Source organism: Penaeus chinensis, chromosome 30 (genome assembly GCF_019202785.1).
Source record: "Penaeus chinensis breed Huanghai No. 1 chromosome 30, ASM1920278v2, whole genome shotgun sequence".
Classification (NCBI taxonomy): domain Eukaryota; kingdom Metazoa; phylum Arthropoda; class Malacostraca; order Decapoda; family Penaeidae; genus Penaeus; species Penaeus chinensis.
In genome coordinates, this window is record NC_061848.1 from 609,466 (window position 1) to 625,362 (window position 15,897).

The window sequence follows — 15,897 nt, forward strand, 5'->3', positions numbered from 1 at the left end:
TGGTGTAAGACTTTCGGCGGCCTCTGGGAGGAATAGTGTACCACTTTACTGATACTGCATCGTCGTAGACAGTGCAATCATTCGGGGAGATGGAAACAGTTCCGCTACAAGTTTTAAAGGAGTGAGGCAGGTCAGAAATAGATTTGTCAGTGAGGTTTATCAGGGTTGATAATCGACAAGTTTGGGATTCAGATGTAAGTGATAGATAAAAAAAAAACTCAGTTCATAATACTTTTTTTCATTTGTTATACTAGTTATTCTTATTACATAATATTTCAATACATATAAATATAAGATGCACATAGAATTAATGGTAGTACATATGTCTTGCTTATGTTTTGAAACTTAATGTCACTGGTGATTTTAAGAGATGTTTCTTTATTTTTTTCTTTAATGTATTTGAGTTCAGAATGTTTCAGGTGTTATGAGGTAGTTTGTTCTAGATAATGGGTCCATGCGTTTGTATCTGACGTGCCTCAGTATCTTTATGTGATATTTTGATATACAAAGAGTTTACCTTTGTTTGGATACAGGTTGCGCTACCTACGGCTGGAAAAGTTAAGAGCCACCTTGGATAAAAACCTTGAATTATTTCATGAATCAGTATGCAAGTATCATAATTGCATTTGTACTGTACATTTAGCCATCAGTTTATTCATATGTAGGGTTATGTGATCAGCAAAGCAGCAAACTTTTTATTTTTATCTTTTAATTTTATCTTTATTTGTTGTATCTCATATGGTCGTTTGTATAAAGGAGATCCTCGTTTTTGCAGGGATTTTATTTTTTTTATGTGGGGTAGGTAGATTAAAGTGCTCATTGCTTTCCATAGATGTCGATATGGGTCTCAAATGTCATGAATCTATCAGTGTGTACTCCATTTTTTTACGGAAATGCTTCATATCTTACGGTAGTGCTTACAAGCATTTTAGCGATATTTTTGGGGACTACCTTGTTTCATTTTGGAATTATCTTGAGGCCATTTGTGTCAAAGTGTCTTGGGCCCTTTTATCAATTAATCTAAGTTGTTTACAGAATCACTTTGGAGAAATTATGAATCATCGGCGTATTGAACAAGAGGTCAATTTTGAGCTATGGTCATTTACGAATATTCTAAACATATTCTGGGCCTAATATAGTTCCTAATGGAACAGCGAAAGATACAATCTGTTTTATCGATATATCCTCATGAAGTTTTGACTGATTGGGTTCTGATACATTGATAACTTCTGGACCAGTATGTGTCGATTTTGTGATTTATTAGTTTACTTTCGTGGTTGACACTATCGAAATGTATTAATAATTTCTTGAAACCTAGTGTACATTCCTGTTTTTGACGGGACATCTTGGTCAGTTATCTTGGTTCACTTGGTTCAGCTTTATAGTTTTTTTCTAATTTCTAATTTTGATTAATTCACATATAACTTTACCATAGTTTTATTTTAAACGATCAGCATTTATCATTATCACTCTTTCTTTTAAGTTCCAATAATTGTCAGCTGTCATTATCAGTCTTTAGGGTGGATCCAAACTAAATATTCGGTGTCTTCTTATACATTTAATGTTAAATAATTCATGTCGATTGGTATTTTTTAAAGTAGTCGATCTAGCAGCTTTTATTTGTTCGTTTCTCTAATATTCATTTTTCTTTCACTTCTGTCTTCTTTAGATGCCTAGTGGTTTTAGATTCACGTTTGGTTTTGATTTTTTAATCTCGTCTTTTTGGTGAAAACCATATGTATGTTATATGTTGAGGATTAAAGTGTGTAATATGCATTAACACATTTAATTTTCTTCGTTTTCGTCGTATGTTAATCTTTAATACCCCTACCTCATACTTGTATATGATGATGAACAAAATGAAAAAAAAAAAGGTGAAAGAAAAGATTTTTTTTTTATTTTACTTAGAAATAAAATGTAAAATCCATTATACATTTTCTATAACCTGTTCAAAGTTCAACTAAAATATTTCTTCTACCACAGGCTGAAAACTTGTTGCTACACCTGGCAGTAAGGAAAATGATACAGCTGGCACTAATACAGGTGCTGCAGCGGGCAGTGGAGCAGGTGCTGTAGGTGGTACTGAAGCAGTTGCTGCAATGGCACAGGCGCTGCAGTAAGCACTAAGGCAGACGCTTAAGGTGGCTCGGAGGCATGTGATGCAGCAGGCAGTAAAATGGGCGGTGCAGATGTATCTAGAGCAGGTGTTACAGCTGATGCCAGACAAATGTTAAGGCTGGAGCTATTACTGCAGCTGAAAAAAAAAATTACGTGGAACACTGTGTTTAATCATATAATTATTGGTAGGTTTTGATAGCTTGGTGTTCTCTCTTCTAGGAAGTATATGCACGAAGGGTGACTCTGCGTCCTGATCTGGGTGGCAGTTATACATTTTTTAGACATATTATTATCTTGGGAAACTCCACTGGCGCACAACCCTTGCGCGGGAGCAGCGTCCCACGTGGAAGTCACGTGCTTGAGACATCTGCGCTAATTGGGTGAGAGACTGAAGCCCACGCAGTGGGTGGCATTCTTTAGTCCTCCATGCATCGTCTGTTTTGTATCAAATAAAAATGTGTACACTCCCTGTTTACGTCAGGGAGTCATATCTACCGTGAGTTTCCACTGTCTGGCTAGAAATGACTGACGGACCATTCTTCAAAGAGGAGGCAATCCTTGGTTTGCTGTTCTCAATAGGACGAGCTGCACTCACTCCAAATTGCGTCTTCCAGAATCAGATCTTCGGAGAATTGGGACGAGGTTCGTACGCTCTCCAAAGATTTCTCGGATGCACGAAAAAGGGAGAGAGAAAGAAGAAGAAAAACAATATATATATATAGAGAGAGTTATAATAAAAAAACAAGCCTTTGCCACGTTTCCTTATTCCCTCTTACGCAGCCGGTTATTGGCCTTTCGACCTCAGGCTTTGGAGTTGGACTCGAAGCTAGACTGGCAGCGGCGTGAAGTTGTCCAGATGCGCTACCTCATACATCCTCCTGGCGAATCTGTGGAGATAATAATTTCACAGGTATTTTTTTCAAACAGCCGTCTGTGTGTAAAACCATTTTACCAGGTCTCCCTGCACCATTGGGGTTAAACAAAATCGCTGGGGCTGTTAGTCTCCGAGTGTGGTTATTTTTTAGAAATAATATATACATATATGTACATATCTATACACATATATATGCACACACACACACACATATATATATATATATATATATATATACATATATATGTATATATAAACATATATGTATGTGTATATATACATATATATACATCTCCAAATACCCTTGTTGTATGTATATATACATACATATATGTGTATATATACATATATATGTATATATGCATATATATATTTATATATGCATATATATGCATATATATATGTATATATACACATTCATATGTATATATACACCCACATATATGTATAAATACATACATATATATGTACATATACATATGTATGTATATATACATGAACCGCATTCATGTTGACAAATGTAGAAAAGGTATGAATGAGAATTAATATCTTCACAATACAAGAGATGTATTTGACCGGTTTCGATTCTATCCTCGTCAGAAATACATACATCAAGGGAAGTACAGAGTATATATTTATCAGACATGAGCTGACGAACCACCTGACGACTGTGACCTCCCACTTGTCCGTATAATTGCTGCCGCGACCTTGGATAGTTTGAATCTACCCGACGCTGCGTTGATGTTATTTTCCGTCGCGATGTAAGCAGCTTCCATAACTTTCCTTTTCTGTTTGTTCAGTCCTCCATGGACTATTTTCGCTTCCTTCCAATTGGGTAGATGTCCAGCTTCATCTATATGTACCACCATGGCGTTGGAAGTCCTATGGTGACGGATGTCAGCTCGATGTTCGCTGATCCTGGTGCTGAATCCTCGGCCCGTTTCACCATAGTATGCTGTGTCGCATCTGCTGCAGGGTATGCGATATATAGGATTTTCTCGTGGACGGAGTTAAGTCTACTTCACCTGCTCCCCGCAACCCTTCCATGAGAGGTCTTCCGAAGGTACACAAGGCAGACATACCGATGAGACCGATCACCTCTGGTATTGGCAGCGCTCCCCATCGTTTGGGTAAGTATTTGGCTGAACCCCTCTCCGACGCTATGGGAGTCATCAGTGATTCCCACCCAAAGAACTCTGGGGACCTCATCAGACGTCTTCAGAGTTCCAGTTATAAAAATAAAAAGCTTGCCAGTTTTGATGTAAAATCCCTCTTCACAAATGTACCCACAGACGGAGCAGTCCGAGCAGTCGAGAGGGTCACCAGCTTCATGGCAGATGCTGAACTTCCATTGCCGAGACATCACTTCGTTCGCCTGGTGAAGTTGTGCGTGAACTTCGGCTACTTTGAATTTGCTGGGGAAGAATACCAGCAGATAAGTGGTCTTGCCATGGGCTTCCCCCTGAGTGCAGTCATGGCCTGCCTGTTCATGGAGACGCTGGAGAGGGATAATTACAAGGATATAATCGGCAGGCATTCAACTTGGCTTCGATACGTAGATGCGATACAGCATATTATGGTGAAACGAGCCAAGGTTTCAGCACAAACAGAAAAGGAAAGTTATGGAAGCTGCTTACATCGCGACGGAGAATAACATCAACGCAGCGTCGAGTAGATTCAAACTATCCAAGGTCGCGGCAGCTATAAAACGGACAACAAGTGGGAGGTCACAGTCGTCAGCTCATGTCTGATATATATATATATATATATATATATATATATATATATATATATACTCTGTATTTCCCTTGATGTATGTATTTCTGACGAGGATAGAATCGAAACCGGTCAAATACATCTCTTGTATTGTGAAGATATTCATTCTCATTCATACCTTTTCTACAGTATATATACATACAGATATATATGTATATATACATACATATATATATGTATAAATACATACATTTATATGTATACATACATACATACATATATATGTATATATACACATCCATTTATATGTATATATAAATGTATGTATGTATACATACAGATGTAGGTATACATACAGATGTAGGTATACATACATACAGATGTAGGTATACATACATACAGATGTAGGTATACATACATACAGATGTATGTATACATACATATATGTATGTATACATACATATATGTATGTATACATACATATATGTATGTATACATACATATATGTATATATACATACATATATGTACATATACATGCATACAAATATATATACATATACATACATTCATAGATATGTATATATACACATACATGTATGTTTATATATGTATATATTCTTTATATATACATACATATGTACATATATAAAATGTATGTATATATGTATATATACTATATATATAAATGCATGTATACATACAGATGTATGTATACATACAAGGGTGTATGTGGCGCATGGCCACATACACCCTACGCTTCCAGCAACGAGGGTCCCTCATGGCGAGTCTCCAGGCAGGCCCTCGGCCCGCGACAGGTCTCGTCGAGCTGCCCAAGCCATGACCTCCTAGGTCGTCCCACGGGCCTTCTCCACCCAGGATTGTCTTGCAGATACAACCTGATGGGCAGGGTCATCCACAGGGAAACAAGCTAGGTGCCCATATAGCCTGAGTTGGTGATCCTGGATTATGCAAGTAACAGGTCCCATGCCAGTCTCACGGCGTAGCCGTCGGTTAGACACATGGTCTTGCCAACTGTACCCCGCGATCCGGCGAAGAGACTTGTTACAAAAGTATCAAGACGAGACTCCAAAGCTTCCATAGAGCAAAACTGGCAGTATCAAGGCTTTGAAGACACGTAGCTTGGTCCTTCTGCATAAGTACCGACATCTCCAAATGCTCTTGCTGATCGAGTTCATGACTCCTGCTGCCAGACCAATCCGTCTACTGACTTTTTGGTCTTGGTCAGAGATATGGACTATACAACCAAGGTATGTAGAGCTCTTTATGACTACAACATCCTCATTGCAAACATGGATCGACTGAACGAGTTTCCCTAACAGGCCCCCAAAGTCCTGAATCTTGTTCTTGGTCCAGGAGACCTCTAAGTCCAAGGGCTTTGCCTCATCGCTAAATGCATCAAGAGTCACCACCAGTGACTTCAGATACTCAGATAGGATAACATCATTGGCAAAGTCAAGTCTGAGACCTTGATATTGCCCAGTGTTGCTCCATACTGGCTTTGGATAGTAGCTCTGCCCATTGTCCAATCCATGCAGGCATTGGAAAGTGATGCTGCAAGGACACCAGCCTTGCCTCAGGCATGAATTAACAGGGAAGAAGTTTGACAGGCCCCCACCAATAATCCACATCGGAATTCCCCTAAGTCTCAGTCTAAGCCTGGTATACTAAACAGTGTAATACCACAGTAGTTGCTACAGTCCCAACGATCCCCTTTCCCCTTCCAAAGAGGGATGACCATGCCCCTCAACAGGTCAGGGGAAATGGGACCAAACTGCCAGATGGCAGCCAAGACTGTATGCAAGCCCCCTGCCATAGGTTCCCTCCCAGCCCTTAGCAGTTCAACAGGGATATCACATACGCCTGCGGCTTTCTCACTCTTCTGATTAGAAATTGCCATTCTAATCTCAGTTAGGGTAGGAGATTCCTCACTGATGGGTGGGTCTGGCACAGGTATTGTGACACCACTTGCATCCAAGCTAACTGTTGGAAGGTCTACCTGGTACAGCTGCTCAAAATACTTAGCTCAACATTTACGAACCGTAACATGATCTGATATGATCTGTCCATCTACTCAGGGCTTGGTAGGCAGGGCTAAGTTCATTTACCAAGAAATGGCCTTCCACCTCCTCAATAAGATTCCTGATGAACTGTTTCTTGTCCCTTCTCAGCAGTGTCTGAGTCTTATGTACCAAAGAGCGATGCAAGTCCTGATTGCCATTCAGCTGAGCCATGGGATATGCTTCAGTGGCCTCCAATGTCTCCAGGGAGATGAAATTCTGCCTTGCCCTCGGGCATACGCCAATCGATTTCTGTGCTGTTTCGACTGTTTCGCGCTTGAAGGACTCCCACAGAGCAGCTTCGTCCATCAGGTTTTCAAGTTCTGTGAATCGATCAGAGACTGTCGTGGCGAACCCACGGGCACAATCCTCCTCCCTAAGTCTGTCCAAGTGAAATACCCTAGAGTAGCCACTGGAGAGATGAGTTTTGAAGTGGACCTGTAGAGTAGCCACTACCAGCCTATGGTCAGTGCCACAGAACTCGGCACTCCGGTAAACTCTGCAATTTTGGAGGATCTTCCATCGAATGCTGACAAGAATATGGTCAATCCCCTTCTTCACAGTACCAGTATCGCTATACCCATATCCAGTAATGCAGGTTGGAGTGCTGATACCAAGAGCTGGTCTCGTAGCCAGCTTGATCACAGTGATTGTCTTACAGGGGGCAATTGTGTGCCATGGATGTGAGTTTGGCATAGAATGCCTCTTTCATATCGAATTTACAAACATCAGTAGGAGCATACACAGCAATTAGTGACACAAAGCCAAAAGCATGCTTCAGTCTCAATGCCATAAAATGCTCATCAACCGGTGTTACCTCAACTACCGAGGCGATGGCTACTCCCTGGAGGTGATGACCATCACCACGGCCCGACAAGTAGTAGGTGTACCCACCCACACTGATCGTGCCGGTGCTGGGTCTTCTCACCTCCGAGAGGGCAGTCACCTCAATTCCATCGATAGCAGAGGTAACTGCTTGTCCTACTGCAAGGACCAGTAATTCCAAGCGCCTATCTGGATAGCTCTCCTAGGGTTAAGCTTCAGGCGGCACCTCTGCCACCTCTGCCACCCACACTGCCCCAAATAAAGGGGGTCGGCAGGCTGTGGGGCCCAACGTCCACCTGTGGTGTTCCCTTGGGCTTTGCCCCAAAGAACTCATGCATATCTATTTATTTTGGTTGCTGCCGGTGAGTTATCTGGGGGGGGGGGGGGAGGAGTCCTGGCAAGGTCGTCCACTTACCCCAGGGTGATTAGTTTAAATGTAGGATATGTATACGTCTGAAGCTCTCAAAGGCAAAAGTATGTGATTCTACAAGGAGGTCTGTGGGATAAGGCAGGGATTAGCAGAAGGGTATTGCTCTGATGAAAGGGGATCACATGTGTATCCAGGAGAGGGAGTAGAAGGGATAACAAGGAAGGAGCAGGGAGGGAATGTTGGGAAGAACTAGAAAATTTTGAATGTCCTCAAGAGCATCAAGGTTTTCTTGTGAAGGAAAGAAGAGAGGGCAGACATCTGAGGAACAGGCGAAGAGGTAGGTGTAGGTGAGAATGCGGTAGAAGATTGGGTTTAGATTGTTTGATGCGATGGGTAGAGCAAGGAGGGGTGGGCACTGGGGAACTGGTAGATATTGGAGTGTCTGGAATTATAAAAACAGAAGTATTTGACAGGTAGAAGAGGTAGAAATGATTACGGAAGAAGTAGGAGGATGAGATAATGGGGAAGATGTGGAACCATCTTGGGGAGAAGGGGGAGGGGCAGAGCAAAGGACAGCACTGGAATAGGGAGAAAAATTTAATCGACATGCTTCCTGCCTGATTTCTTATAAAGGCCGAATTTGAATCTGCTTCATCAGACTTGAACTTACCATATGGGAACCATCATATTTGGCTCATGGGCGTGACTGTTCAGGGTATTTGGAACAATCATGACAAGTCTGGTCACATAGAGGTTAGCGGGCTGTAGAGTGATAGTCATGGCAGGGTGGCTAACATGCCAATATTCCTGACAATGATGGGTTAGGGTCGCTATGGTTGGACAAGACAATAATCTGGGTAGATGATGGAATGGCCTAAGCAGACAGCACATATTGAGGAGGGGGTAGTAGTAGCAGTGTTCAAAATTGTGATCAAAGGAGAGTTAGGGATCTGAGAACCGGAAAAGCTGTGGGGTCTAGCTGTTTAGGGGGAAAACCTCAGTGCCACGAATAAGGGTGCAAAATCATTATTGGCCATGGTAAGCCTACAGTATATGAGGAAGAGAACTAAACAAAGTGTTTTCAAACTACCTCCAAGGAGGCTTGCTAGCTTCATGAAGCCACAATAGTCCAAAAGTGGACAAACCACCACCACCAACATGGCCGACAGAAATGAGTGAGTACGAAAAAAATTATCTTGATAATCTACTTATTTTGCCGCCAATAGATGTTTTAAACTATCGGGTTGTTATCATACTTGTACCGGTCACAAATATTAACTGGAGGACATTAATAGCTTTATTATTCTCTAGAAGATAAGTACTAGCAACTTTTAACTGTTATTCATAACACTATATAATATGTAAATATTTTTTGTTTCGCTTATCTTCTTCAGTAAGTGCACACCAAGTTAAGGAAAGAAAAGTTTTTTTCTCGGTAATTTCACTATCATTACTATCCGCGAATAATTCTATGAGCCACTGTGAAGGGGAACGAGAGGGTCAGTGCATGCAAGTAGTAGTAATGAAAGAGAGTATAGGGTACATCTACACCATGTACCCATAAGAAGGAGAATGTCACTATATTCACAGGGTCTAAAAGAAAGAGCGAGGTTTCTATATACCTATAGGTGCGCCGAAATCTGGTGTCTGGATAAACGACCTCTCCCCCTGCCAAGAAGCCGGACCAGAAGCCGAAGCTGCCCATTGTGATGATGCTGTGGTTGCAGGACACGAGCACGGCCAAGTCCAGCTCCGGCGACCTTCCTGTTATGTCAGTAAGCCAGTATTAGTAACAGTTTGTAAGTAACTGAAGGTTACTGAGACTGATTCTGTATACATATTGTTGTATTATTGTTGTTGTGTTATTTATCTAGGATCTAAAGCTTTGGATTGCGATCCAGCAAAATGGTTAATGGACAACAAAGGTAAAATAGCACTATAAAGTGTAGCAGCCAAGGGGGTAAAGAGAAGTGATGAGCTTGATTAAATGTGCTACACATCCTACAATAGTGTAGGAGATTATGGTACCGAAAGGGGGTAAGAAGGGTGTGGGTTTAGAGGGGACAGTAAATGGTTAAGGTAGAGATTAGCAAAAGGATGTTCAGATCAAATGGAATATATGCATGCATGTGAGGATGGAAAGACTGTCAATTGAAAAAGTATGGGATTCTGCAAGGGTGTCCATGGGGTAAGCAAGGATTAAGGGCAACTTGATCAAAGCATGGTTTCAGGAGAAATGCCAGGAAGGGAAGGGTCCATGGAAGGGTACTGTTTTTAAAAAGGGAGTTATATGAGTATCCATGAGGAAGTGGAAGGGGTAACAGAGTGGGGGGGGTTGTATTGGGGGGTGGGGATGGGATGAAGGGGTGTAGGAAGAACATAAGTTGAAAGATGCACGCCAGTAGTCACTGTGAGTATAGAGGGAACGGGAGCAGAGAGATTGGAGGATGGTTAAGGTATAGGTATGATATTTTGGGTCTTGATTAGATAGTATTGAATGAACGGGAGTTGGGCAGGGAGGTCTGAGAAACTAAGGTTTTCTAAGGAGGGGAAAGGAGACAGACGTTGGAAGGGCAGAGGAAGAGGTAGATGTAGGAGAGGATGCGGATGGAATATTTAGATTATCTGATGCGATGGGTACAGCAAGGAAAAATAAATTGGGTTGTCTGGATTTAGAATGGCATTTTATCCATTTCACACAGCTCTCACATCATGGGAAGTGGATAAAAGAAGGGGTTGGAGAAGAAACGAGAATAGAAAGAGGGAGGAGAAAAGACCGTGAAAGATTGGTTGAACCGAAGCAGAGGCCCAAGGCAGGCATGGGATTAGGAGGGTGATCCCGTAGAAGAAGCTGTTACTTTGCTGTCACATAGACATTGCATCATGACTTTTAAAGATCTATATTTCATTATATTTCTTTAAGTCATGATTTATTTTCGTTGTTATTTGTAAAGAAATCTTGAAGCTGATAATAACTGAAGAAATATTGTGTGTATCCTATGTGCGAGACACTTGTATGTTGGCTCCTTCTCATGTGCACTAAATTTAGTGTTTCTCTGATTAGAACAACTTTAGAGTTATAGTGCATTCACGGTGGTAGTGATATTCAAAGTGAATTTTGTGATGTTTATGTAGATCCTAGTTATATGCTATACTCCATTTTTATTAATTCAAGCAGGACCACTGCAATATTCATCCTACGCCAACTGCATCTGCAGGTACACTGATCACACATCTGTCGAGCAACTCTTAGGGTTTTCCTTCATGAGAGCATTCGAAACATGGTAGTTATCTCCTGAAACGCCTAGCCAAACTTGTTACGGCTGAATAAAGAACGTCGTAAAAATAGACTGCACGACAGGCATCAGATGTACTCATCCTGCCATAGCTAATCGACTGGAGAGTTTCACATTGTTGAATATATATATATATATATATATATATATATATATATATATATATTTAAATTGCAGAATGCAAGAAACATATAGCAGTTTACAATCACCTTTTTTCCAAATATTTTCAGGTGTCGGTGACTAACGTATGGCAGGCAGTGTAACACATGTCGGGCAAACCGCCCTCGAAATGCTCACAAGCAGTGTGATGCGTGTTTTATCTCTCTGAGGCAGGAAAATATTGCAGCCGATGCCTGGACCACCCGTGAGAACCAAACTAAATCCTTAAACCAAGCCATTTGCTGTACATAGTCCACGACAGATTCTATTGATAGTAACTTTCAAGGAAGAGCAGGAAGCACTTGTGGTACAACTGATTTTTGCAGCAACAAGAGAGGAACCATCTACCTATCTCAAATCTCAGTTGACATGTGTGGCTGTAGATATGCCGAAGTTGAATTCTCAAGTAACCTGCCCAGTATTTTTGAAGATTGCTGTGCTGCTGAAAGTATGGAATCACCTAGAATGTTGAGAGACGTGAATTTGCAGTCGTAATGTTTTTTTTTCTGTAGTTTCATGGCTGTTAAATGGTGCTGCCGTGGTTATGTAGATTTTCATGTAATTCCCGAGTTTCTAACTTCAATTCACGTTTTTTCGTGGATTGCTAAATCTGCTAGCCGTATACACGAACCATAGTGTCGACTGCTGAGGTCCTTTGCCCTCATGTCACTCTTCATGTGGATACTTGATACAGCTTTAAGGACGTAAAACAAACTCTTGATTAGTCTCCAGTACTTGCACAATTTAATCCTGCGTTCAAGACTTGCACACAGGTGCATTCTAATTCCATGCCATAGGTTATAGCCTTATGCTCTACTGCATGTATTGATCAGGTCAGTGTGGATCACAATTTCTTTCAGACAAAGAACCCAGGTGAAGTATAATTGAACTGGTGATGGCCATCTTGAATTCTTGAAAATCCAAGCTACGCCATAACTTTACTAGTTCTGTAAAGTTACAGTCCAACGTAGACCCTTATTACAATCGTGCTGGGGATGATGCGACATGTACGTTATATCCTCCATATGTACACCAATACTGTATCGTTTTATTATAATATTGAGTCTGAGAACTGATAATTAAAATTTAATGATCTCTAGCCCTTAATCTCTTTAATGATATCTAACTCGGACGTATAACTCTTCACTACATAATTTTTTTGTAATTCAAGATTGAATTTCGTCAATAAATGAAGAGGAATCTTAAGTGTGCATGAATAAACCATTCGTGACTGCTTAATCATAAAACCAAATAAATATGATGCTCTCACTGTAACACAAGTTATTTACACAATCACACGTTTACACAAAGATGGCTCTGCAAGTGCTTAGTCACCAAGGAGTCAGTTATTAGTCCTACCTATCTCACCTGTTTACATTTTTCCTTGACTTTTGGAAAGGGACTTTCGCATCATTTCATTGTCTTAAATGTTACCGAGATTTTAATAATAACTTAATAATCATAACATCAATAACTATTGTGGTGTATCAACTAAGTGCATCTGTGGCCAGGGGTCCCACACTATTGACTCCCTTCCCTTTATGCTAGTAAGGGACACAAGTCTATACCTGAAATATCCCCTCATGTACAGATGGTAGCGTGGGGAGACTCTGCATGAGAACTACTTGGGAGCAAGTTTCAGTATATCTCCTTAATGTTCATTCAAAGTGAACACTGAACAAAAACGCATGAAAATACTAATATATAGAACCAGGAAAAACAACAAAGAAATATAAAACAGCCCTATTGTTCATGTTTAACTGCCGTGAAGTTCAAAGCTAAAGGCTTACGTTAACTGCTGCGAGTCGATGTTCCTTTGGCAAAAGGCCTATGACTAATATAAAAAAAAAAGTTTCTAAAGCACAGCGACACAGAAGCACTGAAGGTGCATCTCGAAGGAAAGAAAAAAAAAAAAAGAAAAAAAAAGAAAAAAAAAAAAAAAAAAAAAAAGGGGCTAAGGCTAAGAGTAAGCAAAAGCACTGACGAATAAACGCAAGCATACCAATAAAAGCCAAGGCCTGAGGGGACAGTGAATAAAAATCAATAAAATAAATGTAAAACCATTGAAATAAAATAGCAAGGCATCACTAAATGCACATATTTTCTTAGAGATCACGTCCAGCTTCTAGTGAAATAAAAGTATCAGGCTCTCAGACTTAACTTTTCTTTGTGTAGCTGTAGCTATGGTATCCGGTGTTCTCGGGCCAAAAAGAGGGGCAATAATACACACTGACTATAGACTGACTGTCTTTGGCGGTAAACTGGGTTGTATATATACAGTCTCTGACGTAATCAGCCACGTAAAATAATAATATTAAATAAAACCAGACTACAATATAAAAATACCAGGAAGGATGTCATAACATAAGCTAATAAAAATGAAAAAAACATACAAATAAGAGAAAATAAAAATAATGTAGGTTACCATAAATACAACATTTGAAAAGATGTACCTTCACTCCACGATGAGTCAGCAAGCAAACTAAAAAACTTATGATAAAAAGGTAAAAGAGAAATAGCTTAAAACAGTGAATAAGAACTCAATAAAAAACGAAAGTGTATATATAAAGAAACAAAGAGAACGACTATCAGGGAAATTTAAACAAAAACAAAAACAAAGAAAGACAAAACACACACAAAAAGACGACCAAGATAGAACCGAACACGAACCAGGACGCGACTTCGAGCGATAAATCCGCGGGAGTGGGAGACATTGTAGGATGCTCGCGGGAAGGGTTGCAGAATGAGAGGGTTCCTCACACTATAATAACATTTTCGATATCAGCTGTATTAAAAAGGAAAACACATTTTCCCGCCAATTCAAGGAATGGGGAAATCAGGATCAGTCACTAGGGCTACTGATAGACTCATCTGCATGTAACAACATTCACAAAAAACTACAGGGGACAGAACATAAATTCGGGGCGGATGGGTTAATATCATTACTGCCATAATTATTATAGACAATGGGTTATTATAACGTTATCATCAATGCTAATGGCAATATCAAATGAAAAATATTTTTTTTCTCGAATACCAAGGAAAAGAGTAAACAAGTAGGGACTAGCAAGTGACTCTTTGCTCTCGTAGTGCTATCTGTATATAAACAAAATTAATAAACTATAATCACAATGAAATTGGCATGTGTTTCAGAGGCTTAAACCTGATGGCTTTCCAGTCATTGGTTCTGTTAAACGTACATTGTCTTGGACTAATGGCGCACACCTAGTGTCTTGTCTGCCTCTCTGCTTGACATTAACGTCAACATGAGGTTCCAGTCTCGGCGTCCTCCCTCGGTCTGTGATATAATATTTGCCCCGTCTCGCCTGACGCTATTGACTGCTGGACTTTAACATTGACTGTATATTGTGAATGATCACTTTTGAGACCAATGACTATGCTGCTTTGTGGCCCATAACGTACGTGTTTCTATCATGCTTATTATATATATTATCAGTGCTAGATATATGTGTGTGCTGTGTGGTGCAGCGGTAGCGATCTCGTCTAGCCATCTTACTGACCTGCGTCCGAATCCCTCGCCGCCAGTGGATGGTGACCCAGGGGATAACTTAGAAGCAAAATGAAACGGACACTATGTCACACCAAGAATATCCATTGTAACAAATGGAATCAAAACTAAACCATATTTATTTATCTTTAATAAGCCAATTGCTCTGTATGTGTACACAAGAAAAAGTCTAGTGCGCCATCTGAAAAACGCGAATATATATTTTTTTCATAAACATGCAAGGCTAAATGACACTGAACTAAAGCACAACTTGAAAGGTAAAGGGATACTTGTTTCCCTTTCAAATGGACACGATTTAACGCGTTGATCCACAAATGCTGGATTTAATCCTACTTACAGTGGCTGCGTTTCCTCATCTGCTTCTGAGTCTTCTAATACCATCCAGCTGCTATACGACTGTTGACATTTAGCACCTAACCATTTCCGCGCCCCTCTCTACCTTTTCTGATACTATGCCTTCCTACTGTGCCACATGGCCTTTAACGTCGAGCACATTTAATTTGCTTTTTAACCATTAGCCATTAACCACTAACCTGGAGCGAAATAGACGTCTGGGTTATGACTCAGCGTTGCGATGATGAACCGCGGGTCGTCCGACGCAGCGATGAACGCGACGCCGTCGGCAAACTTCTCCCGGTAGTAGTCCATCGCGCGCTCGAAGTAGCTGACCCCGGGGAGCTCTCCGTGGAACAGGTTCTGTACAGAAGCAACTTCGCTGTACGCTTTGCGCTAACTGATATGTGCATGCGCATACACCCGCCCGCACGTCCACGCTCAGACACACGTGTGTGTAACGCAAACACACATATGTATATATACGTATATACTGTATATACATGCGCACACATTTATATTATACACACACACACACACACACACACACACACACACACACATATATATATATATAAATATATACATATATAAATA

At 40.5% G+C, this 15,897-nt stretch overlaps 1 protein-coding gene across 5 annotated transcripts in view; it reads right to left on the bottom strand.

The window, feature by feature from the left end:
* Positions 1-359: 359 nt before the first annotated feature.
* The window catches only part of LOC125041424 (galactoside 2-alpha-L-fucosyltransferase SEC1-like), a 38,734-nt gene continuing 23,196 nt past the window's right edge, over positions 360-15,897 (bottom strand). For 4 of the 5 annotated variants that reach the window (XM_047636379.1, XM_047636377.1, XM_047636376.1 and 1 more), the window contains 3 exons: positions 15,501-15,663; positions 9,606-9,747; positions 360-3,005 (listed from right to left, as the gene is read on the bottom strand). In XM_047636379.1, the coding sequence (XP_047492335.1) occupies positions 2,945-3,005; positions 9,606-9,747; positions 15,501-15,663 (366 nt within the window). In that variant the 3' untranslated portion in view covers positions 360-2,944. The remainder of the gene's footprint in view (positions 3,006-9,605; positions 9,748-15,500; positions 15,664-15,897) is intronic. The other variant, XM_047636378.1, reaches the window with a different exon arrangement.